At 45.2% G+C, this 27,569-nt stretch overlaps 1 protein-coding gene across 1 annotated transcript; it reads right to left on the bottom strand.

Annotated features, from left to right (window-relative positions):
* Positions 1 to 11,704: 11,704 nt before the first annotated feature.
* LOC136485814 (wall-associated receptor kinase 5-like) lies at positions 11,705 to 26,771 on the bottom strand. Its single transcript, XM_066482645.1, has 4 exons — positions 26,162 to 26,771; positions 14,162 to 14,397; positions 13,261 to 13,413; positions 11,705 to 12,901 (listed from the first exon to the last, which is right to left on the bottom strand). The coding sequence occupies exons 1-4, from the start codon at positions 26,698 to 26,700 to the stop codon at positions 11,832 to 11,834; spliced, it is 1,998 nt and encodes a 665-aa protein (XP_066338742.1). The 5' UTR covers positions 26,701 to 26,771; the 3' UTR covers positions 11,705 to 11,831.
* Positions 26,772 to 27,569: the final 798 nt, after the last annotated feature.

Consider the following 27,569-nt stretch of genomic DNA (forward strand, 5'->3'; position numbering starts at 1 on the left):
GGTTACTGTGTACTTTGATGGCCGATGGAAGCCAGCTTGTAAAGATAGTTGCCGATAGCTGGTGGTGGTCGATGGAAAGGTTGGTTTGGATTCGGGCGTTGCCGATGAGGTTAGAGGTGTTATTGTCGATGCCGATGAGAGGAGATTTGAAGACTACTGCCGATGAAACAGGAAATATGCCGATGAAGGAAGGCTTGAAGACTACTGCCGATGAAATAGGGAGTATGCCGATGGGAAGGAGGACGGTGAGATTTCCATCGTAATTGAGGTGGACAGGGAAATAGATAGAAGTTGATTTCTTTTTTTATATTAGTTAGAGTATGATTTATGTAAGAGTCACGTGTTTCCTTAGATATGGGATTGGTGTCCTAGTTGTGTTTGGTTGTGTCTCTTTAGATCAGGGTATAAATATGGAGTAAGGAGCAATGTAAGAAGATATATCAATCAATATCAAAACCAACTTTTACTCCTATTTGCATCTACTTTTCGGCGACTTCGTCAATTTGCATACTTTTTCTTTTTACGAGTTCTCATTGATTCGGCGAGCTGCATCGCTTCAGTGCGATCTTCGGCGATTCTCGAGTTCCGCGTGAGCACCTCTTGGCCGTGACTTCCGGGCGTATCGCTGTTGTCAGGACCAAAGTGTTCGTTTCTTCATCCTTGTCGATTAGCAGGTCAAATCGACTGGCACGCTTTGGATATCGATTCGGGTATTAGCCCTTTGTGTTTGCAGATCCACTTTTGCATCAACAGATTCTGACATACACATGGTCAAAAACAGCGCTAAATTGAATCTGTTCTGGGTTCCAGTCTGCGCAGAAACATCAACTTGTGACAGCTAGATCTCACAAACCTGAACAGCTTTTGACGTGATTCTAGAGACATTTGAAAGATACAGAAGTCTAGTTATCTCCACAAAAATTTCAGAATTTTTGACAGCCCAGATTTCGAGATACAAAATAAAGATCATAGGCTGCTCCAGAAAACAGCACAGCAGAGATAAGATAAAGCAAACCATCTGCATTAAGATTTCATCTAAACTTAAGGTTCCAACCTAAGGAAGTTGTGGACATGCCCACAAACTTCCAGCAAACAACCAAACTCCAAATCAACCAAGTTCACAAATTAAAACATCTAATCATCAAAGTTCACAAGGCCAGACAAGACTAAACATGAAACACGAACTAACAACGTCATAGCTTTAAAACAAGGCACCTAACATCTATGGGGCGGTGTCAATCATGGTGAACGACCGGCGCTTCTTCTTGTAGATCGGTGGCTGCCCAAGTTGAGTATGTAGTTCATCAACTTGCTTTTGGAGACGTCTCTCGGCCCTCTGTGATGCACGCAGCTCTCCCTTGACTTCTTCATCTACCCCCTGCATGGCATGGACATGCTGCACTGTTGCTTCCAGAGTTGGGTCACTCTCTGGTGGTGCCAAGACCTGCCAAACACCCTCATGATCATTACGAGGAAGGAACCTAAAACGATCCTCTTTCATAGCCTCAAAACGACGGCCATGGTAGTAGATGTAGGCGTCCTGCGCTACATCTTCCATGCCATCCAATGCATGGGCCCTCATGGCAGTGGCACGGTGGACAGTCTCCACCTCATGTCCATTCTTTATGTCATTCCAAGCAGTGACAACCAGCTCTATCTTCCAAAAGGTTGCCTCCAAGGGATGCTGGTACTCTGCATAATGATAGCTGATGGAGGCGTGCAGATCGGGGTAGTAGTCATCCAGCACATGGGTGAAGAGGGTGTGGTAGTAGGCCGTCTCAGGGGCTGGCTTGAAGTAGTACTTGTACTTCCAGCCTATCTCCTCATCCACCATAGGGACAGCTAGGGATAGCACAGGTGTAGGTGAAGTAGCTGATGACTCCGCTGGGGTAGCTACAGTAGGATAGACTGGTGCGACAGCTAGAGTAGGAGTAGGTGCAGGTGTCGGGGTAGCCATCTCCTCATCATCGGAGATGATCACAATCTCCTTCTCCGCCTGTGGAGCACGTGGGGTGAACAAGGCACGGTAGCCTGCAGTGCTGAGGCGGGCGGGCTTTGGGTTATGAGACATCTATAGATTTAAAGTGAGATAGAATTAGAATCAACAATTTTATATAATAGATTAAGGTATGAAAAATATAAATGTTTTAATAAAATAACAAGAATAAGAAAGTAAGAAAGAAACCAGAGTAGCAAAGATGCCAAAACAACCATTTCTAACTAGACTTGCGTCCTACAGTCAACATGGCTCTGATACCAATTTGTCACACCCAATTTTAAGGATAAAATTGAATGCACTAACTCATGTGTGCCCAGGGATCAGTCACACACACAAGCTGACAAATTATAAAAGAGTATCATCACAGTGTATCTTACATCACGATAATATCATAACTTAGTCTTACACATCATAGAGAAGGTCAACTGGTTGACCACAAGCCTAATAATCCTCAGAAAACTCCTCATACATGTTGTCATCTGTTACCCATCCGGGATTTTTATCCAAATATAGAAAGTAAACAAGCGTAAGTACTTCCCGTACTTAACAAGATAACATGGGGTTATGTAGCTCAAAAAGGATGACACATGTTTACTGCACTTAGCACTTTTAGTAAGTCAAGATTTTATTATCAAGTATTATCATGTTATGCTTAAGCTCCCATTTATACCCACATAATCAGATATCAGAGTCATTTGCATCATATTATCATCGTATACCATCATAAATGAGGCACAATGAGTAACCAATTATTCTGTGAGTTTTCCGTGCCGCTCATGACCGTGAGCATAGCTGTTATAACAGTTTGTAACCCTCTGCAGAGGTGGTGCACATTCACCGCGAGTCGTGATTCCCATATGCCCGGGTTAATTACTCCCATGTCACTGCCAAGGTGAGCGGGCAGGGTACACTATGAAGCCATTTCATAGATTTCTCTAACAAGTTAGGGCCGCTAGGTTTCCTCGGCAGGCAGATGTAGGAACCCCCCTTTCCTATGGCACATATCCATCGTGGCTATACACATAGTAACAGAGGCAACCCTATACCCAACGTGGCAAGCCCCTTTTGCGCCATAAAGGGAACCTCTAACAAGCTAGAAAAGGTCCTATTGCTGAGCTAAAGTCAGAGCCATATGACTCTCACGGTTGCACTATCAGTCACAACTTTTGCCGACAGATAAGTCCTTATGGAGGGCCGAGAGCAACATGATCGAAAGTCATTTGCTCCTTCGCCCTATGGATCAGTTGTTATAAAGCATGTTTTATCTTTAGTTCCATAGAACCATTAACCATTGGATAGATCATGTTCAGTTAGAGCACTAGCAATCTACCCATATGCAATTAACCCAAAGGAGTCAAGGGAACATGTCATCAAATAACTAGGATGTCCTTAAGGTTATCAAATTTAGACACATGCACATGAGTGAATGATTAAAGTGAATAGGACATCAAGGTAGGCCCATGCTATACTTGCCTTGGTTCACAAACTCCTGCTAGTCCTGCTGGTCATTGAAGAACTCTTGATCTCCAACGTTCTCCTCATCGTCTGAACACGACCAACACGACATCACACAACATTCCAGGAACATTCATGCAAAGCAAACAATCCTATGGTTAGAACAGTACACCAGCAGTATGGAAAACAAGATAAAATGTTTATGAAAAGAATCTATGTCTCGCTACGATCACGTCAACGCGAAGTTCACGAAATTCAGAGCTAAAACACGAAAGTTATGAATTAAACGGGGTTTCCTATAGCACTTTATTTAATTAAACCTAACCATGAAATTTAAAAGTTGCAAACTTGATTAACAGTGGTACTAACATGTAGATTATGAAATTACGAAGCTAACGCAATTTGAATGGGTCAATTCGGAGCTAAAACGATGTTTTTATGAGCAAAACAATTCTAGTGGCATTTCTGTAAATACTAAAAATGTATTTTGGACTAAAACAGTGTACTTTATGTTTTCAAAACGAGAAAGCGTACTCTGGAAACTGTGCTAGGGACGGCAGGTTAGGACTTAGAAAAACCTAGGGTCTCTTAAGCAAAACTGCCAGGGCGAAAGGGTATCGACCATTCTGGGCCGTTGATCACACGATGGAGGGCTCGGATTAGAGAGGGGAAGAGAGAGAAAGGAGCACTGGCTGGAACAGTGGCCTGGTGGCGGCGCTGCCATTGCCGATGGCAAGAACCTCGCCGGCGCGCGCGGTTAGGGGCCTACGGGCCACGGTTCGAAGAACTGAGGGCACCGGGAGAAGGAGGGGGAGCAGGGGACCTTGGCCAGGCCGAGAACGGGGCCGGAGGACGCGGCTGAGGCGACGGTCGCCATGGTCGGCGACCGAAAGCTCGCGGGTGCACGCAAAATGGCCACTAGAAGCCATGAAATGAGAAATAAACTGCACAGGGAGAGAGAGGGGAGTACGGCGAAGCTCACAATGGGGAAAATCAACGTCGACGGTGGCTCGGGGACGGCGGACCACGCGGTGGCGGACGATGGATCCCGGTGCGGCAGTTGAAGCTTCCTTGGGCACGGGTGAATGGGAAAATGAAGCGGGGAGGCAGCAAGGAGGGGCGGCGAGGGGTTCGGCACCCTTTTGTAGAGGCCGAGCATGGGGAGACGCGCCCACGTCGCGAGGAGCGGGCGCGGGGCGGTTGCGGCATGGACTCGCGCGATGGTTGCAAGAGGTGGGGGACGGCGCCGACAGGTGGGGCCAGGCGGTCGGTGGCTGGGCGCGGGCGCAGGCGCGCAGCAACGGCCACCTGGCCGAGCTGGGCCGGGCAGTTGTGGTCGAGCTGGGCCAGGGGAGCGGCGGCGGTTGACTGGACGAGCTAGGCCAGCCCAAGAAGGGAAGAGGGGAGGGCGAGCGGGCCACAGGAAAAGAGAAATGGAGCTAGGCCGAAAGTGAAGAAAGGAAGGGGAGGGAAAAGAATTCCTTTTTTTTTTCAAATACATTTTCCAATCTCATTTTCATGTTGAATTTGAATTTAATTCAAATTCTAGTCAAAGCCAATCATTACAAAAACAAATGTGCAGCAACATGAATGCATCAACATGTTACTAACCTTATATTTGATTTTATTTTCACAAAAATTATTTCTTTCCTATATTTCAATGCTCACATAATAACATAGTTAAATCGAATTTTCTTATTTCAAAAGACTAAAATTTTTGGGTGTTACACCCTCCATGGTGGTGACCAATAGCCCAACGGTCCCGTTGCCAGAAAAGATGAGCTGAACGCATCCATGGAGTTCTCGCCAGAAAGTTCGCCGGCAAAACAGAAACAAAAGGGAAACGGTCATACGGTGTTGGATTGATGCAAATAAGAACTCTAGCATGTAGAGAACGGCGAGACAAAACTTGCGGTTGTGGTGGTTTACGTCAGAATGCGACGGTTTTATCGGTAAAGCTCGTCGGAAACCTAACTTTTCCAAACTTCGGCTTTAGATCTGGGATGGTTGGAGTGGCGGCTGCGAAAAAGGATTGTACTTCTGGAAACCTCACATCGAGCAGACTACCAGCATATATATATATTGATAGGGGTTGAGGTTGGTAGAAAACAACATATTTTATTCTTTTCATAATTATTTAATTTCGTGAATAAAATAATCCTAGCAAAGTCTCGAATTATTATTTAAATCGCAAAAAATACTCCGAAAGCTCCAAAAATTTGAGGAAAATTCTCAGAGACACTTTGGAACATGAGGAACCCAAATAATGTATTTGAAGCTCATGATAAGATAATTTGGAGTACATAAAAATTAGATTATGCTCCTAGAAAATTGGGAACAAATTCCAGAAAAAGCCGAAATAATTTTCGAGAAGATTTTAGAGATGGGTTGATGGATGGTGAACTCAAATGAGTGATTTGGAGAAGGAAAAGATTCTGAGAACTCCAAACAAGAGGATTGTGTTGGAAAACAAGGAATTTGATTAAAGAAATAGTCGAAGATGTGCTAGAGAGACAAGATCATTGCTAATTGCGCTCTGAAAACTTTACACACTCATGACACACAAAGTCATACAACAAGCAACCATCACATCAAGCAACAACAACAACAACAACAAAGCCTTTAAGTCCCAAACAAGTTGGGGTAGGCTAGAGTTGAAACCCAACAGAAACAATCAAGGTTCAGGCACGTGAATAGCTGTCTTCCAAGCATTCCTATCTAAGGCTAAGTCTTTGGGTATATTCCATCCTTTCAAGTCTCCTTTTATTGCCTCTACCCAAGTCAACTTCGGTCTTCCTCTGCCTCTCTTCACGTTACTATCCTGACTTAGGATTCCACTACGCACCGATGCATCTGGAGGTCTCCGTTGCACATGTCCAAACCATCTCAACCGGTGTTGGACAAGCTTTTCTTCAATTGGCGCTACCCCTAATCTCTCACGTATATCATCGTTCCGAACTCAATCCCTTCTTGTATGCCCGCAAATCCAACGCAACATACGCATTTCCGCGACACTTAGCTGTTGAATATGTCATCTTTTCGTAGGCCAACATTCTGCACCATACAACATAGCAGGTCTAATCGCCGTCCTATAAAACTTGCCTTTTAGCTTCTGTGGTACCCTTTTGTCACATAGGACACCAGACGCTTGCCGCCACTTCATCCACCCTGCTTTGATTCTATGGCTAACATCTTCATCAATATCTCCGTCCCTCTGTAGCATTGATCATAAATATCGAAAGGTATCCATCCTAGGCACTACTTGACCTTCCAAACTAACATCTTTCTCCTCCCGAGTAGTAGTGCCGAAGTCACATCTCATATACTCAGTTTTAGTTCTACTAAGTCTAAAACCTTTGGACTCCAAAGTCTCCCGCCATAACTCCAGTTTCTGATTCACTCCTGTCCGGCTTTCATCAACTAGCACTACATCATCCGCGAAAAGCATACACCAAGGGATGTCCCTTTGTGACCTCATCCATCACTAAAGCAAACAAATAAGGGCTCAAAGCTGACCCTTGACGTAGTCCTATCCTAATCGGAAAGTCATCCGTGTCTCCATCACTTGTTCGAACTCTAGTCACAACATTGTTGTACATGTCCTTAATGAGCCCGACGTACTTCGTTGGGACTTTATGTTTGTCCAAAGCCCACCACATAACATTCCTTGGTATTTTATCATAAGCCTTCTCCAAGTCAATAAAAACCATGTGTAGGTCCTTCTTCTTCTCCCTATACCGCTCCATAACTTGTCTTATTAAGAAAATGGCTTCCATGGTTGACCTTCCGGGCATGAAACCAAATTGGTTCATAGAGACCCGCGTTATTGCTCTCAAGCGATGCTCGATAACTCTCTCCCATAGCTTCATAGTATGGCTCATCAACTTAATTCCCCGGTAATTTGTACAACTTTGAATATCCCCTTTATTCTTATAGATCGGTACCAATATACTTCTCCTCCACTCATCAGGCATCTTGTTTGATCGAAAAATATGGTTGAACAACTTGGTCAACCATACTACAGCTATGTCCCCGAGGCATCTCCACACCTCGATTGGGATACCATCCGGTCCCATCGCCTTACCTCCTTTCATCCTTTTCAACGCCTCTCTGACCTCAGATTCTTGGATTCTCCGCACAAAACGCCTATTGGTGTCATCAAAAGAGTCATCCAACTGAAAGGTTGTGTCCATATTCTCACCATTGAATAATTTGTCAAAATACTCCTTTTCCTATAACTAAATTTGCGCTAGCTCAAACTAAATTTGGTAAATTTTATCCAAATCTTAAAACCATTCATTTTGTTTAATGTTTCTATTGACAACCCAAAATTCTAATTTTGGGGCGTGACACTCCTATACGTATATGAGTTAGAACAATGTGCATCCTAACACGGTATCGAGTCCACTTCCAAGATAAATTGGAACACATGATGCGATTGTAGGCACAGTGCAAAATCTGACATCGAGACAAATTGTAATGCATGTCACGATCATTGGATAAATCTCTAAGTGCCCATGCCTTAATGTGTTGAGCATCTAGCATGGTAACAAATCTGAGTGCAAGACGAATTTAACCGCATGCAACGATAGTTGAATAAATTTCCAATCCGCAGTTCGTCCAACTACCGTGGAAGTTATATATACTCCCCGTTTCAATGCTTGGACATGTTTGCTATTAAGATAAAAGTTTGAAGTTTGATAAGACAATATTCCAAGTTTTGGAGACTAAGACGTTAAGATCATCATATTATAATGTCCGTGAAAATACAAAAATAATTAATTTTTATGAAATGTATAATATAAAATAAATAAATAAGTTAAAAATAAAACATAATGAACAAAAGATAGAACAAATTAATGGAAATAAAAAACAAAAATGATTATTTTTTCAAAAAAACAAAAATGTTAAAACAAAAAAAGCAAGAGACATATAACATAGGAAAATAAAAAAAATAAGGATACTACTTGAACAATCTTAAATATACACTACCATCTAAAAAATCAATGATACAAATGCAACATCCCATGTATATACTACAAAATTAACCCAGAATATATACTATGAAAAATCTTTATGGATACAGTGCGAATAATTGAAAATACATTATAAAACATCGCATGATAAGCCAAAGTAAACCAATAGAAGATCTCATAGATATTATAGGAACATTCAATGGAATACAGTATATAAAGAATTAAAGCATTAAAAATGAAAATGAAACTATGAATTAGATTAGGATAATAAATAATAAATGATAAAATAAAATGAATGAATAAAAAACCACATAAAACAGAAAATCGTCTGCCAAGCGTAAAATCATGAATGTCATAATGTTGGACCAGTTTGCCAACAGCAAAAAACATCCCACAACCATCACATGTGTGTGCTACAAGTCTACAACCATAAAAGTCTGAGCTCCATTTTATTACCTACTATAAATAACCCCTAACCCTAGATCCATTCATTTCTCTCGCCAACAAAAATATAGCATGACATGGGTTATGTGAAAGTAAGAGAAATAACCAATGTTTAATAAAACATGGTGTTTGTAAATAAAGGACCTAATTAGCTTATGCTGGTGATTTTTATGCTCACCTAATAGTGCAACAGCAGCCATGGGAATTATGGGACGACATTCATTTCCTCTTTGGAATAAATTGCTTCGACACTTGTAGCCGTCTGTGTCAGTGCAATTGCGGCCACTTGGACAATGATATGTTTCTGGAAATTGGCATTCGATGATATCTGTATATAGCTGTGATAATAAAAAAACTGTCATTTGTCAACAATACGATAAGTTGTGCTACAATCACATGTACAAGATACGTGTAAAATATAGGAAATTAAGCGGCAAAACCACGAAATACGGTTTAGAGAACTGACAAGGAATTAAACCACTTAAGACTTCCAAATTTCGCAAAATTGTCCCACCTATTTAAATGAGAAGTTTAAAGTACTTGTTGCTATTTCAGAAATTTGGTTACTAGCTAGAGTATATCTGTAAGACAAATAATTAAATGAATCTAGAGTACGTTGGGTTCGTGACTTGAACATTAAACTTTCAAATGAGAACCTTGTAATTAGTGAAGTAATGCTATTTTATTTTGAAAAGGCAAGTAATAATCTCTGCTCACGCATAGGGCATGAATCTTAGGGGGTGTTTGGTTCCTACAGTAAAATTTTAGTTCCTGTCCCATCGGATGTTTGGACACATGCATGGAGTATTAAATATAGACGAAAAAATAACTAATTGCACAGATTGTGGCTAATTTGCGAGACGAATTTTTTAAGCCTAATTAGTCCATGATTTGACAATGTGGTGCTACAGTAAATATATGCTAATGGCGGATTAATTAGGCTTAATAAATTCGTCTCGTAAATTAGTCTCCATCTATGTAATTAGTTTTATAATTAACTCATATTTAGTTCTCCTAAATAGCATCCGAACGTCCGATGTGACATGGACTAAAATTTAGTCCATGGAAACACCCCCTTACAAGAAGTAAGCATTAGTAATTGTGTAGTACCTCTGACTAATAAAAAATACTTATCTCTTTGTTTAACAAAATATTATACATACAGTAAAATTTATAGTACAGATATAGATATGTCAACTTTTTAATTAAAATGTATAATAACTTATACAAATTATATGTCATGGTTAATAATAACTTTAAATAACTCGTTGTTATGGTTAGTGTATATATACTACGTGATAAGCCAAAATAAGGCAACAGAACATCTCATGGATATTATAGGAACATTTAATGGAATACAGTAAATAAAGAATTAAAACATAAAAATGAAAATGAAACCATTCATTAGATTAGGATAATAGATGATAAATGATAAAAGGAAATGAGTGAAGAAAAATCCACATAAAACAGAAAAGGAAAGAGAAAGAAAAAAATATAATAAAAGAAAGAAAAATAAAAAAAAGATGAAGCACGCCTGCCTCCAGGTGCACCATGCTCTCTCCTCGCCCATCAAGACGATGCTCGGCGGTTTACTCACGTCCGACTGGTGATTCCTGGGTACTGTGGGATTAATTTACCATTATTTTTATTTTTATTTCTGAGAAGAATTTTTTTAGGAGAAAAAAATATTGATCTGACGTAAAGAAGATCAAGCGCTATATCCTTGGGCCGCAGACCACTTATTTTCAGCACATCCAACGCTTATGGATCTACGGACCGGGCTTAGAACATCCGGGCTATATTCATCTGTGGGCCGAAGTGTGCAAGCTGATGGGCCGGCGTCGCTACGACGGTACTAACAATGTGCTCTGCTTTACTACCTTGGCATTTTATACCTCAATCATCTATCTAGAATCCCCTCAAAAAAATCTATCTAGAAATTAACATTAGAACTTTAACTCCGTACTGAACAAGTGCTCACAACTGAATTATTTCTTGCTGTTTCCCACTGTTTTGGTAGGAGAAACGATGAATCCCGAGGTCCCAGTTTATTGATTAGCTTTATATATTATTTATTTATTTAAGAGTTCATACTGCTAACACTGTACTTACAGATCAAGTTTCTTGACCGATTGACCTGATATTCCACTGTGACGAGTGGTGCAGCTACGTATACTTCCTGGTATTCCTGGGAAGTGGGAACTCAACATTTTCTCCAAAAGAGTCAGAGTAATAATTTGCATAGCGAACTAGGAATAACCACCCTTAGATTCACACAGGCCTGGTAAATGGAAGACATAGTTTGTAACCCCAGAAGTGCATATACAATCAAGGAAGGTACAATGGCAGTGTCCAGATAATAATTTTATTTGCTTCTACTGATATTGTTACTTCTATAAGTATAGCCTATTTATATGTACTGCAACACTATTCTACACCCTGAGGTATATTAATATTCTAAACCTAGTAGTTAAAGCTGACCGTGAAATACTAAAATAGTAATGAAAACGGTTCAGTAGTACACAGTACGTACTGGCGTGTGAGCTGTTGAAACTACTGAAATTTTGTTCAGTATAATACTTGGCTCTAGAATGTTGTTGAGTATAAAATGTCACGCACATAAAACCATTTTCCACATAAAATGGAATTATTACACTACACAGCAAAGTACTCCCCTGCCAATATAGAAAATTCAAAATATAGTACAATTGCGTGCATAAATCCATACAAGCTTTTTTTTGCGAAACATAAATCCATACAAGCTTTTTTTGCGAAACATAAATCCATACAAGCTGGACAAGTAGTTATATATAGTGCTGGCGATGATAACTTCAAACATTTATAGTACTATATATAAAGTAGCTAGCTTTATCAGCTGATCACCGGGCAACTGCTTTTATTGATTTCTTCATCAAGGTATGTACGAGCCTTTAACTTACCACAAAACATGAACCACCTTAGGCTGTTACGGTCGCTACCTGCTTGCATTTATCGATTAACTCTTCTGCTTTCTTCAATTCATTCACGACCTCTGCCATTGTCGGTCTCTCATCGACTTCAAACCTGAGACATCGGATTGCCAGATCACCGATCTTGTCAAGGCACTCTAAGCAATGGTTACATTGGTGAGCACCGCCATCATGAGATAAAATGTCGCTGTCGTACATCTCCCTTGCATTGCCCTTCTCTTTACAAGACTTGACAAAGTCCATGGGGAGGCTATTGATTTTGTCTTCTCCATAGTTTACCGTCTTCCGGGTGATCAGCTCAAGGAGAACAATTGAAAAGCTGTAGACATCACTCTTCGCCACAAACTGATGCGTCTTCAAATACACCGGGTCTATGTAGCTCATATCTGCAGGCACAGCCCTGGCATAACTACCGATTGACAAAAGTTTGGACGATCCGAAGTCGGAGACCTTGGGCTTGAGGTTTTCACCAAGGAGGATATTGGCAGACTTGACATCACCATGTATGCGGTCACGATCCCCATGTGAGTGCATATAAGCAAGAGCTTCAGCAGAGCCAATGGCAATGTCGAGTCGTGTCGGTAGCATGACCACCTTATTATCCCTTTGGACATGAAGTAGGTTGTAGAGGCTCCCGTTGCAGATATAATCATAGACCAGCACAGGGATATTTGTCTCCAAGCAGCATCCAACAATGCAAACCAGGTTTGGGTGATCTATTTGCAACTGGAAGATGATCTCGTTCATAAAGTCACCCCGTTGCTGATGTTGACCTCCTTTCTTCTCTTCAAAATGAGAGCGTTTAACCGCAACTGGCTTATTGTCATCAGTTCTTCCAAAGTAGACAGTGCCGAAGGCACCTTTTCCGAGTAGGGTTTTGTAGTTCTTTGTTATTTTCTTCAGCTGCACTTCTGTGAATATGACGATGCCAGCTGCTTCCTTCAGTACTTCCCCCCCCCCCCCCATTTTTGTCGAAGCAGGCCATCTTCGCTGCCGTTTTCGATCCTTGAAAATGAACCAAAGTAGGAGCACCAGAAAAAACATTGCGACAAATGTTCCTACAAACACAGGGTGTAGCAGGGAGCATTATATACTACCGTTTGCATTTGTACGTTAAGGAGAGATGTGATCAGCCCTCTCTTCACAACTTTGTTATTTGACATCGCAACCATAATAATTAAAAACTATCCCACAACCAAAATATTTGTTGTGTGCTACGACCGTAAAATTCTGAGCTCCATTTTATTGGATGTATAAATAACTCATAAATCCTAGTTCCTTCTATTTCCCTACCCAGCAAAAGTATAGCATGACATGGATTATGAGAAAACAAGCGAAATAACCAAAGTGTCATTTAGTGAAACATGGAGTTGCTAAAGAACCTAATCAGCTTATGGTGACTTAATTATATGCTCACCTAATATTGCAACAACACTCATGGGAATTATGGGACGACATTCTTCTCCTCTTTGGAATAAATTGCATTGACACTTGTAGCCTCCATCTGTGTCAACGCATTTGCTGCCACTTGGACAATCATTTGTTTCTGGAAATAGGCATTCGTTGATATCTGTATAATTGTGAACATCAAATAGTCATAATTCGTTAGTACTAGAGTACTTGTACATCTGTAACTTTGAACAATCAAATCATAAATAAATCTAGAGTTTTCTTCGCAACTTGAACATTAATAAACTTTCAAATAAGAACCTTCTAATTCGTGAGGAATCTGAAAACTGTGAAATAAAGCTATTTTATTTTGAAAAGACAAGAATCTTAGGAAACATAATCATTACTTATTGTTTAGTACCTCTGACTAATAAAAAATAGTTATCTCTTTGTCTATCAAAGAAATATATGTGTAGTAATGTTTTAGGTTCTTTCTAATAAGGACAGAAGTGATAATTTAAATGTAGATTTAAGGAATTACCTATATTATTTATCATAATAGCTTGTGAATGATTAGATGCAAATTTTGGTTCTTACTGTTACATGTGGGTAATTTAAATATAGATTCTTGGGCTACCTTACATTCATTTACACAATCTCTGCCACGCTGCGTAATTAGTAGAATCTAAACGATTGATAGCTAGACGTTTCTCTGGATTTTTTTAAGAATTTATTTGATTTATCTTTTTTACCCTCTAGCGGGCCTCATGAGGATTAACTTGGAGGTTCCAACTCGAGACTGCTACTTCGAATTTCAAGGATTTAATTTTTTTCCTATATCTGCATGTATTTAGTTGAAACATAAGCTTAAGTTATATAAGCTCTTGTTACAAATAACGAGTGATAAATAGATGTAGTAGCTAGCTTACTCGTGCAACCATCCTTGACGTATGGATTCCCCGCGTATCCCTTGGAGCAATTGCACAGGTACCCCTTGCCTTCCCTCACACTGACGTGATTGCTATTGGAACTCACGCAGGCTCCGTCTCTCGAAGTACTACTATCAATGGCCCAATCAAGCACCATAGGGGCCTTTCTCTCACCTATCTCTACGTCATATGCTTTGTCTCCGGTACCAGTCAGATCTGTTAGGTTGAATTTGTACCTAAGAAACAGATAGAAATGCAGCAAAGCGTTATATAGTGTTAGCACAGGTGTTGCATGAATCTTATTTATTTAAAAAAAACAAAGGAAAAAAGCAGGAGAGTTGCAGATTGTATTTAAAAGAAGTAAATCCAGATTGGGCAAATACAACAAAAGAGAAACAACTACAAACCACGGCACCAGCAACCTCGACAATAAACTCAACAAAACCCTATCATCAATTAGAAACCTCCGAACAAATGTCTTGAGCAACAACAAGCATCATCACCTCAACAACAGTGTTGGGGGAGCCCATACGGAGTATGGGTCAACTCCCCCTCGAAGAGGCCTGATGAAGGAATAATGGCGGAGGCCTAGCCGGCGGAGGCTCTCCCCAAGACGACGGAGGCCCGGCCGGCGGAGGCTCTTGCCAAGACGGCGGAGGCCCGGCCGGCGGAGGCTCTCGCCAAGACGGCGGAGGCCTAGCCGGCGGAGGCTCTCCCCAAGACGACGGAGGCCCGGCCGGCGGAGGCTCTCCCCAAGACGGCAGAGGCCCGGCCGGCGGAGGCTCTTCCCAAGACGGCGGAGGCCTAGCCGGCGGAGGCCCAGCCGGCGGAGGCTTCTCCCCAAGACGGCGGAGGCCTAGCCGGTGGAGGCTCTCCCCAAGACGGCGGAGGACCGGCCGGCGGAGGCTCTCCCCAAGACGGCGGAGGCCCGGCCGGTGGAGGCTCTCCCCAAGACGGCGGAGGCCTAGCCGACGGAGGCTCCTCCCCAAGACGGCGGAGGCCTAGCCGGCGGAGGCTCTCCCCAAGACGGCGGAGGCCTAGCCAGCGGAGGCTCTTCCCAAGACGGCGGAGGCCTAGTACAAGAATGACGGTGGAGTTTCTCCCTGGGACGGCGGAGGCTCTCCCCGGGACAACGGATGCCTAGTGCAGTGATCATGGCGAAGGTGTTCCCCGAGGCGTCGGAGGCCCACCAAGGTGCGGGACGATCAAGTCAGCAAGGCATACGTGAGGACAGTTGATGGGCCTCCAGTGGGTGTCGGCTTAGGCCCAAGGTGAAGACATCGCGAGACGGTGTGATGAGAACACCCCTGAGGTTAGATACTAGGGCTGGAATATTCCTGGAATGTACCGTAGCAGTTGAGGGGCACTGTTGTAAACTCTATAAAGTGGTAGTTGAGCCCTATAAATAGGGAGCACTTGTAACTGTGCTGGGGGGATGAATGAATGAAACCCTAAGTCTCGTGAGTCCGTATTGGATCCTTATTCTCTCTTTCAGGCAGTGCCTCCGCCGAAGCTAGAGTCCGGAGCCTTGGCCAAAGTCGAAGGCCTCCGCCCCTTTCTTACTCCCACTTTGCCAAAGCCAACCGAATCCCTCGTTTAGCGACCTTCTACCCGGAGCCTCTAACGGACGATCTTATCCGACAGGAGTGCGCCGCGTTCAAAGACCTCCGCCCGTCTTAGGCGGAGGCCGCCCTCCGCCCATCTATGGCGGAGACCCCAACCTAAGACGAAGGCCTCCGCCCACTTATCACTCTTGTTAGAAATCGATGTTTCGACAGTGGCGCCCACCGTGCTCGGCACGAAATTTTTTGCAGAGCTAGAAGTTGGAGCCTTCGTCGGTGGGCCTTCTCCAGCCCGTCCTTCGCCAGTCGCCACTGGCCTTCATCGCCGACATTCTCTGGCTAGACCTTCATCAGAGGACCTTCTCCGACCTGCCTTCATCGGCGCACCTTCTTCGGCTTAGCCTTTGTTGCAACGACTTCATTAGCAGATTGGCAGTGAACCTCAAAGGACGGTAAGAACCTTTGGGCGAAGGTATGAGTGTACAACATACTTACACCTCCGTAAAGACTATCTGAGATCAAAAGAGAAAGAAAAGAAGAAGAATTTTTAGCCGAACTCCTAAAGCCTTCGGCCGCTACTACTTAAAAAAGTTTCTACAAAGATTAGAAGGCTTTCAGAAATAAAAGGAGCACTACCCTCTGATTTCATCTTTGCTCACATTTTTATATTTTGATAACTCCGTACTCTGCTCTTATTTCTATTTTTGCTAATAACTTCGCAAAATCCAGTAAAAAGTTTTATGAGTCTGGATTTCGTAACCAGATCTTCTCATCATATTGATCATACAACTTCCGCTAGCCACTATGATGCCTTTACTCTGTTTATGAAAAGATGTGCAGAATCTATATAAGCCTTCAGAGATTTGGATCACATATATGCTACCTTTGCAACCTTGGCGATCCAACGCATACACCACACCTAAGGTACCAATCTAGTGCGAGAGAATAATTCTTGCCAGTTTTTAATTAATGCCTAGTACTCTTGCTCTTATGATTTATTTTGACGCATTCTTGATCTAACCTTCGCCTCTTAAGGCAAAATTTAAATACCTTGCATACAACTTGTCACCAATGTGACCAAAAATCTTCTTGTGGCCTTCGCCACAATCAAAGCATGGCCTAAGTGGCTATACATGCTTGGTCCTGACCCGGCTAAACTAAAAACAATTTTCAACTCTTGTTGAATCTCTTTTTCAATAACATGCAGGTCACCAGTGCTGTAAGTATCTCTTATCCTCCCTTAGAATATATTTTCATTCGTTATATGCGTGTTTTCACCTCCTCAAGCCAAATCAGTCAATACTCTACAGCAGGCAATTCTTCTCGTTAAGTGATCAGCCTTCGTCACATATCTGCCCAACAATTATATGAATCAGTCAATAACCTCCGCCAGTTAGTGGTTCTCATGGAATATTCAACACTTATCAGATAACTCAGTGATCCTCTATGAGTCAGTGAATATTCATCTACAAATGGCCTTCTCCAGTAAGTGGTATTCAACAGCCAACAACCTCCGTCCGTCTTAGGCGGAGGCCGGCCTCCGCCCATCTTAGACGGAGACTGGTCTTCATTATATGTCAGTGCAGCCTCCGTCATCAGTCAGTGGGCAGCCTTCAATCAGTCAACAGCCTCCGTCATCAGTCAGTGGCTTTCATCAATCAAGGTTCTCTACAACTTTCAGCAGGGCATGTGTCAGTAAGGACCTTCGCCGATTATTCATCTGTCAACGGTCTTCGCCGGTCAGTGCCTTTGACACGTATTGGCCTTCACCAGTCAATAACCTTTGTCAGTCTTTGGCCTTTGTCTTTTTGAGCCTTCGTCAGTCATGGTCTTCGTTCGTCAATCAGTGGATTTCATCTATCATTGGTTTTCAGCAGCCTTCGTCACTGATTGGTCTTCGTCACTCATTGAACTTCATCAGTTGGTAGCCTTCGTCACTCTATAGCCTTCACCTGTTAACAGCCTTCTAGTCGGAGACCTCCATCAAAAATTGACTTTCGACATCCAACCAACCTTCGAACCCACAAACACTAACATGTTTTCCTCTTTTTTTTGCAGGCTATACTGACTAAATTCTTTGAAGATCTTCATAATATCTATATCAATCAAATATTTGAGCTAACCTTCACAGGGAACTAATCCTTACTATAGTCACTGCTATGAATCTTACCTGTGCTCATGCAGGCTATCAAGTGGCAGCCTTCGCTAGCCATCTAAAACTATTACCCTCTCATTTGAGGACATTATTTCTTATATGCATAGCTTGTCTTTCATTCAAACTTAACTAACATTCTTGCAGCATGCATAATAAGTTTACACCTTTTAAATATTTTTGCGCAAATGCTATCATTCTCATCATCGCATACATATATTGCGTAAATACATTGCAATGATGGCTCGGGCCACCCAGAAGAAGTCCCGAGAATACACGGGCGCCATGACTCTATGCATCAAAATCCTGGAAGAAGCCCTGAAACAACACGGGCACCAGGTCACGAAGCTAAGGCTGTCGTGCTGAGACATCAAAATCCTGGAAGAAGTCCTAAAACAACACGGGCACCAGGTCACAAAGCTAAGGCTGTCGTGCTGAGATATCAAATCCTGGAAGAAGTCCTGAATCAACACGGGCACCAGGTCACGGAGCTAAGGCTCTCGTGCTACCTTCACGTATCATATAAATGACTAACCATCTTTTGCAGCTAGTGGGAAAGCCAGTGCCTTTCCGGGTGTCGAAAGACTTGCAAAGCAAGTCGATATTTGACGAAGCTATAATGCCCAACCTAAGTCCCTAAAAATGCAGGAGATCAACTCAGTTGCATTTTTACGACTTCTCCGGCCTTCGACACGCGGCGTCGGCATCTATGTAGGCATCGCCTTCGCCAAGCTCTTCGGCATGAGGGGCTCCGCAACCATCTTCGGTAACTTCACCAACATCGCCTCCGTCAAAAACACCTTTTGGCCTTCGCCAAGCAGCTTTGCAGGAGGACCTTCGGCAAAACCATGACAACTAGCCTCCGCCAACGCGACGGCATGAGGGGCTTCATCGACACCTTCATCGTGTACAACAACATCGCCTCTATCAAACAACTTTTGCAATATGGCTCAAGAACCTCCGTCGACACCTTCGTCGACGTCTACATCGGCAAACTTGGTTTTGAACACCTACTTCCACTACTACAACTGCGTCACCTACACCAAGCGTCACTAAGGACTTGGTCACGAGCACTAGCCAAGAGGGGCTAGGGAAGCACGCGGACCAGCTTCTCCGGGGCATCAAGTCTTTTTGCCTGGTGCTTGTGAGCAACGGTTTGAAGGCCTCACAACAACCTTCTACCTCGACTACTACGACTACGCCGAGTACACCAATCGCAGCTAAAAACTCGGCCACAAACGCCAGCCAAGAGGGGCTAGGGGAGTGCACCGGAGGACCAACCACTCAGGAGCGTGAGGCCTTTTGTCTGGCGCTCGTGAACGAAGATTTATTTGAAGGCCTCCACCCAAAGAAGGATCGGAGACGAAGACCTCCGCCTGAAGAAAAGACGAAGGCCTCCACCCAAAGAAGGATCGGAGACGAAGACCTCCACCTGAAGAAAAGACGAAGGCCTCCACCCAAAGAAGGATCGGAGACGAAGACCTCCGCCTGAAGAAAAGACGAAGACCTCCACCCAAAGAAGGATCAGAGATGAAGACCTCTACCCGAAGAAAAGTTGAAGACCTCCGCCCAAAGAAGGATCGGAGATGAAGACCTCCGCCCAAAGAAAAGTCGAAGGCCTACGGAGGCCAGCACGCCAAGACGATACCAGACTCGGAGGTAAAGACCTCGAAGATGAACACCTGCGAAGGCTTTGGAAGCAAAGGCCTGCGCATCATGAAGGCACTAGAGGCGAAGACCCCAGAGATGAAGACCTGGGGAGGCCTCGGAGGCGGAGACCCGCACGCCGAGATGACACCAATGGCGGAAGACCCGAAGGTGAAGACCTCTGCACCGAGAAGAGACACAGACGAAGGCTCATACAATCGGGCCTTAGAGACACACCTGCGCGCCAAAAAGACATCAGAAGCAAAGGCCTCAAGGATACAGACCTACGCATCGTGAAGGTCCTAGAAATGAAGACCAGAGCACTAAGCGAAGCCGATGAACCATGCCATAGAAGCAGCAGAAGGAGCCGAAGGCCATAGATGAAGAAATCTGGAAGATAAAGGCACCTAGAGCTGAAAGCCTAAGGAATTAGTGCATGTATAGGTTAGAGTCATGCGCGTGCTCTTTTCTCCATGCCCTTTTTTCCCACAGGGTTTTTGGGATGGAGTTTTTAGCGAGGCGTGCATGAATGGGTTGCGGAGGGCAATCCTCGCAACCAAGATCTGGGTTGTATAGTGCCTCTTCTTGTATGAACATCTACCAGGTCATGTAGTACCGTCCATAACCTAGTAGCTGAGGGGCTACTGTTGGGGGAGCCCATACGGAGTATGGGTCAACTCCCCCTCGAAGAGGCCTGATGAAGGAATAATGGCGGAGGCCTAACCGGCGGAGGCTCTCCCCAAGACGACGGAGGCCCGGCCGGCGGAGGCTCTTGCCAAGATGGCGGAGGCCCGGCCGGCGGAGGCTCTCGCCAAAATGGCGGAGGCCTAGCCGGCGGAGGATCTCCCCAAGACGACGGAGGCCCGGCCGGCGGAGGCTCTCCCCAAGATGGCAGAGGCCCGGCCGGTGGAGGCTCTTCCCAAGACGGCGGAGGCCTAGCCGGCGGAGGCTCAGCCGGCGGAGGCTTCTCCCCAAGACGGCGGAGGCCTAGCCGGTGGAGGCTCTCCCCAAGACGGCGGAGGCCCGGCCGGCGGAGGCTCTCCCCAAGACGGCGGAGGCCCGGCCGGTGGAGGCTCTCCCCAAGACGGCGGAGGCCTAGCCGACGGAGGCTCCTCCCCAAGACGGCGGAGGCCTAGCCGGCGGAGGCTCTCCCCAAGACGGCGGAGGCCTAGCCAGCGGAGGCTCTTCCCAAGACGGCGGAGGCCTAGTACAAGAATGACGGTGGAGTTTCTCCCTGGGACGGCGAAGGCTCTCCCCGGGACAACGGATGCCTAGTGCAGTGATCATGGCGAAGGTGTTCCCCGAGGCGTCGGAGGCCCACCAAGGTGTGGGACGATCAAGTCAGCAAGGCATACGTGAGGACAGTTGATGGGCCTCCAGTGGGTGTCGGCTTAGGCCCAAGGTGAAGACATCGCGAGACGGTGTGATGAGAACACCCCTGAGGTTAGATACTAGGGCTGGAATATTCCTGGAATGTACCGTAGCAGTTGAGGGGCACTGTTGTAAACTCTGTAAAGTGGTAGTTGAGCCCTATAAATAGGGAGCACTTGTAACTGTGCTGGGGGATGAATGAATGAAACCCTAAGTCTCGTGAGTCCGTATTGGATCCTTATTCTGTCTTTCAGGCAGTGCCTCCGCCGAAGCTAGAGTCCGGAGCCTCAGCCAAAGTCGAAGGCCTCCGCCCCTTTCTTACTCCCACTTTGCCAAAGCCAACCGAATCCCTTGTTTAGCGACCTTCTACCTGGAGCCTTTGACGGACGATCTTGTCCGACAGGAGTGCGCCGCGTTCAAAGACCTCCGCCCGTCTTAGGCGGAGGCCGGCCTCCGCCCATCTATGGCGGAGACCCCAACCTAAGACGAAGGCCTCCGCCCACTTCTCACTCTTGTTAGAAACCGATGTTTCAACAAACAGGCATCACCGCAACAACAGGTCACGATCCCAAAGCCTCCGAAATGCTAGATGTGGCTCAGGCAACATTGGAATCTGAGAGGAAGCACTACGAGGGCTGTCCAAGGCTGCCTCGTAGTCCCCTAGCCGAAGTGACGCAATAGCATGGCATACCCCAAACTGATCAAACAAATCCACCACATCTGGACCGTCCAAGGTTGCCTCGTAGTCTTCACCACGGAAGCACAACATAGTGGGCCCTAACCGCATCCATTGTTTGGACTCCACACCAGACTCGTTGCCTAAAAGAAGCACAACGCCACTGCATCCGCCGCTGGACTCCAAACAATTAATATGTTTCTCGTAGTGCCTCATACCCTTGTATAAATCACTAGTATATAAATGATTTTTGCAGACGGCTCCCATTTCTAGCAGAAACCTGACGACATAAGAAACTGCCTATAACTATGGTGGGGAGCACTGTAGCTCAAGAGCTGCCTTTGGAAATCAATTTTCAGGTGCAGTTCTTTTAAGGAATCGCACCTAGAGATGGATCCATTTTCAGGGGTAGTTTCCATAATTTGAATTCCCATGAAAATATGATTTCTAGAGACGGATGTCTTAACAGAACTGGAATTATAAGAGGCGGTTTTGTTAAGAGAACCGTGCCAAAAATGTATCACTAGGGTTGTGCTCTTAGTCAATCCACCCTAAAAATGACACCCCTACAAATACCCTTCTTCGTACTCGCGACTCTAGCTGGTCATGCGCGACTATAGGTGTTCATGCCATTGTTGAGTTCACTTAGAGGTGAGAAATTGTAAAATAAGGAGGGAGGTTTTGCCCTTTGAACCTTTGAAGGAGTTGGGTTTGAGATATGGATGTAGATCTAGAGAGGCATGATGTTTGATAATTTTTCATTTTTGTTAGCAATTTCGACCAATTTTTTTGCCCAACTTATTGGGCTCACATCAACTCCAGTTACTTTATATAGTTACTTTGCCGATATTAACTTAAACTTTCTCCATGACTGTACAAGGTTTTAGATTATTTCTTAGCTTTAGCTCTAGGCCTAGGTCAGTATTAATATTTATAACAAAAATTTAGTCAATTCCTTCACCACTTATTAATATCTTGATGCATATATACCTTTTCTCGACCACATACAAGATGTGAATAGTTTTATTGAATTCACTAAAAGATACACTTTGATTAAGCATACAAAGGATATATATTATTTCTATTGTGACTGTCAGAACCATATAATATAGGAGGATTCAAATACGATAAGATCACACTTGGTAAGAAGGGGTTTCATGGAGAACTACACAATTTGGGACCATCATGGTGAGAGATGTACAAAAGCAAGCAACCAGGAAGGCATTACACAAGAAGTAAGGGAACCAAATAAGACTCATGAAGATTTCTACAATAATGCCAATCTTGTCATGATCCATGATGGTAAGGGAGATGACGGTGCATAAGGTAGTGGAATGGTGAAGACAACGAAGAAGATGGCTTCCAGGAGAAAATATTGCACACGTAGAAGTAGAATTTCTATTGAAGGCTGCGAACGAGCTAAATAATTTGGAGAAGTATTAGTTATAGCATAGATTCACTAGTGGATAAAGATGTGCATAGTCCATGCTGTGACACCTTGTTTTGGTTCATGACCTTGCCATGACGTCGCATTGTGTACGCCTTGCGGTTTCGGGAAAAAGGGCAGCCATGGATCGCGTTGAAGTGGTGAGGGATCCTCCAACCCTAGTGCAGATGTAGCTCGCCTCATTAAAGGGCTGTTATTTGTTAGAGTGTAAGCTCATGGACCATGGGCCTGCCGACCCAGGCTCCCCATCGTGCCTATATGTACTCACTACTTACTGATTGTCACTAATCAATGCACCGAGTATTCCCGACTTCATTCTCTCCCATGCTCTCTCATGTTATCAGAGCGGACTACGAATCACGATGGACTGGGCTTGGGAAGGATAGCACGCGGGAAGAGCAACTCTAGGCGAGCGGGGCCTGCATGGGTTGCAGGTGCGTGGCGCTTGGAAGTTCGAGCCAGTGAGCGCGAGGCTCTGTGAAGACGAAGAAGATAGGCCAGTGAGCACGGCTCAGCGACGGCGGTGAAAGGCAGCCAGTGAGCAGGGCCCAACGACAGCAAGTAGCAGCGGCTAGGGGCGACCAGCGAGCAGGGCTCGTCAGTAGCGAGAGTAGCAGTAGCTAAGGTTTGCGGAAGCGGTGGAGGGCATAGGACCAAAACCTCTGTGATACTTGGCACTCTGGATCTCGCCCTCCACCTTTACCGGACTTTGCCGACTGATCTCACAGTTTACTCTGATGCTAATTGGTCTAGCCGGTTATGCAGTCTTCCTTGGGGACAATCTTATTTCTTGGTCCTCCAAGCAACGGCCGCAGTGTCCTGGTCGAGTGCAGAAGCCGAGTATCATGTTGTGGCCAATGGTGCTGCTGAAGCCTACTGGTTGTGCCAGCTTCTCATGGAACTCCACTGCCATATCCGTTGCGCAACCATTGTTTATTGTGACAACATCAGTGCCGTTTACCTCTCCACCAATCCCATCTAGCACCAGCAAACCAAGCATATGGAGATTGACTTACACTTCGTCCATGAACGCATTGCTCTTGGTGAAGTTCACGTCCTACATATTCCTACGTCGTCCCAGTACGCTAACATCTTCACAAAAGGATTGCCAACGTCTGTCTTTACAAGGGTTTAGGTCCCATCTGAATGTTCGTAGTGCTCCCATTTCCAATTGCTGGGGGCGTGTTAGAGTGTAAGCCCATGGGCCATGGGCCTGCCGACCTAGGCTAACCATCATGCCTATATGTACTCAGCACTCACTGATTGTCACTAATCAATGTATCGAGTATTCCCTACTTCATTCTTTTTCATTATTATTGCAGGTTTGCGGACTAACAGCGATCTAGTAAAGGCATGTTTATCAGCAATACAATCCCCTCAATCCACAAGGGTTGGGGGGATCGAGGTGTAAATTTATGGGATGTTTGGTTTGTGGAGGGACGCGTCCATTATCATTTCGCTCTTTAGTTTTTTTGTTTGGCTTACGGAATGGAATGAGTTAATCCATCATTACCTCAATCATCACAAACTACTAAATTTATGGAATAGACATATGATGCATCACCCCATGTAAGATGAATTGATTCCCCATATCAAAAACTCTAATAGTTAATAATTTTCCACCTCAATCCCTCTCAAACCATGTAGAATGGAGTAGATTCACTACCGGAATCCTCAAATTTGCCGAGTATTTTTATGTTTGCCGAGTGTATTCCCTCGGGCACTCGGCGAACAAGATCTTTGCCGAGTGCTGCGCTAAAAACACTCGGCAAAAAAAAAAAACACTCGGCAAAGAGGGGGTTTTCCGAGTGTAAAAAAAACACTCGGCAAATAAATAAAATCTTTTTCTAAAAAAGAAGGAGAAGAAAAAAATGAAAAAAAACTTTGCCGAGTGCTCAGATCTAGAACACCCGGCAAAGAAATCAAATCTTTTTTTCTGAAAAAGAAGGAGAAGAAAAAAAAAAACTTTGCCGAGTGCCCCGATTTGGGACGCTCGGCAAACAAAAAATATCGTACTTAATCCACCCCTCCCGTCTCTCCGTCTCCCAGTCACGCCCTCACTTCTCTCCCCGTCTCTCCGTCACCTCTCGCGGTGCCCGGATCCATGGCGTGGCGTGGCGCGGCCTCTCTCCCTCGCCGGTGCTCAGATCCACGGTGGCAGCGGGCGAAGGCGGTGGCCGGCGAGCACGGGTCCTCGCGGCAGCTGTCTCCCATGACGTGGATCCAGGGCGGGCCGGCCCCCACCAGCGTCGGCGGTGCGGATCCATGGCGGGGCGACCCCCACCCGCGGAGGCGGCGGCCAGCGCCGGTGCGAGCGGGGTGGTCGCATCCAGCTCCCTCCCTCGTTCGCTCAGCACGGTGGCGTGGATCCAGGGCAGAGAAGGTGGCCGCGGATCCAGGGCAGGGAAGGTGGCCACGCCATCGCTTAGCACGACTCCCTCCCTCGCTCGGTGGCGGCGCGGATCTGGGTCGGTGGCTTCGACAACGGCGGACACAGCGGGATCCAGCACGGGAGCGGCAGATCCAGCATGGGAGGACGGCGGGACCGTGGAGAGGTGGCGCGGCTGCGTCAGGCGTTGCGGGGAGGACGGTGCGGCTGCGGGGAGGCGGCATGGGTGGTGGTGGAGGTGGTGGCATGGATGGAGGCGGAGCTGGAGGTGGCCTTGGTGGTGGTGGCGGAGCAGGCAGAGGAGGCGGGCTTGGTGGTGGCGGTGGTGGTGCTGGCGGAGCAGGAGGTGGCCTTGGTGGTTGTGGCAGCGGCGGAGCAGGACGTGGTGGTGGCGGCCGGTGGCTGGTGCTTGTTTTTTTTATTTGCCGAGTGCCCGACAAAAAACACTCGGCAAAATAGTGTTTGCCGTTAAACCGTTTGCCGAGTGTTTTGGGGGCTTTGCCTGTATCCCGTAGTGATTGAAGCGTAGCCAAACAGGCCCTCAAGTGAAGACGGTGGGATGAGGATGGTTGGAGACTTGGAGGTGTCTCTTCAGGTTCACCATCCGTGTCACATGAGAACGATGCGTCGATCGTATTGTGCTTTCTCATTGGGTTGCAGTACAGAGGAAGAGGAGCCACTGGCTAGAACGAACGAGGACAATCTTTTTAACAATGCGCAGGCTCTCAAGCATGAAGGTGAAGGACGTGTACGTACCATCCTTTCTCGGCCACCATGGCGTAGCTGCATGGGCTGTACTTCCAGGCACGGTTGGTGCTGACTCGCCATTCAACTTCGATCTTGTTCAGGTTGCTCGGGGTCAGAATCTGGCAGCATCCGAGCCCTGTGCAGCCATTGCTGTTGCCGGCAGACTCAGCTTCATCGAGGCTAGTGCACGTCGTTACGCAGCCGCTGAAGTAGCTGTCGTCTTCCTTCCCACGGAGCAACGCCAGGGTGTGGCACCCGATGCCTGTGAACTCGTTCCGTACCGGCGTGACCAGGAACGGGGTACCGGTGAAGTTGAACCACCAGGAGTGCTCGTCAGACACGTTTGTGGACGAGTTGAAGCAGATGCGCGAGACGCCGGTGAAGACACGCATCTCGCCTGTCTCCACAGTTATATTGATCACCTCAATATTGCTATAGTACGGTCTCGGAGGGCTAAAGCTATGGTTGCAGGAGAGGGTGATGGACTCATCCCATGAACATGCTTCACTGAGGCCGAATGGGTAGGGAATGGTTACATCGCCGCACATGCTATTGCTATGGCAATCCGGTGTTGGTGCTCCTACCCAGATAAAAGACCTACCCAGATAAAAGATAAAGGTGTTATCCAGATTGTGGTGGCCTGGTGGATACATTTACAAAGAATGCAGGTTTTTATTGTTATGATGTTGCTCAAGCTTTCATCAGTAATATCTTGAAGCTTCATGGTCATCTTCTTGGATTATTACTGATTGAGATAGAAAAGTCAGTGGCAAACTATGTCAAGATACAATTAAAGCTCTGAATGTTCAGCTGAGAAGAAGCAAAGATGGGTAGTCCAAACATTTAAAACTACTTGAGGTGCATGTGTTTGGAATATTCCATTCCTAGTTACCACTTGCTCAATAATTGCTACAGCTCATATGACACTCCTCTGAAAATAACACCCTTGAAAGCTTTGTATTGGCATCCATCTCTTATAATTCTGCATAATGATAATATCAGGACCCGGAAATGTTTCTGCTTTAGTCGCTGTCACTGTTAAATAAAATAATAGATTTAGAAGAAGCTCAAACGCAACTCCAAAAAGACTGGAAAGAGTTGCCTAAAAGATGCTATATTACCTTACTCCACAGCAATTCACCTGGTTTTTCATGTTAGTTGATCTCACAAAGCATTTGGCAGGAGATTTTCTGATGGAACGTTCAGTTTGGATGGATGTTCATGCTTTCTGAGATTTATATCACGAAGAAATATCATTGTTGAATTAGCACTAGACAACGTGGCCATCCACAACTCCTAGACTTAAGTGATGACTTTCTCAATCTCAAGATGTGTGGCTTAGTCTCTGGGAGGTGCACATATGTGTTGGTCTGCGTGTATAACATCCCGTGTTTCCGTGTAATATAAAAATCCCGAC

Source organism: Miscanthus floridulus, chromosome 10 (genome assembly GCF_019320115.1).
Source record: "Miscanthus floridulus cultivar M001 chromosome 10, ASM1932011v1, whole genome shotgun sequence".
Taxonomy (NCBI): Eukaryota; Viridiplantae; Streptophyta; class Magnoliopsida; order Poales; family Poaceae; genus Miscanthus; species Miscanthus floridulus.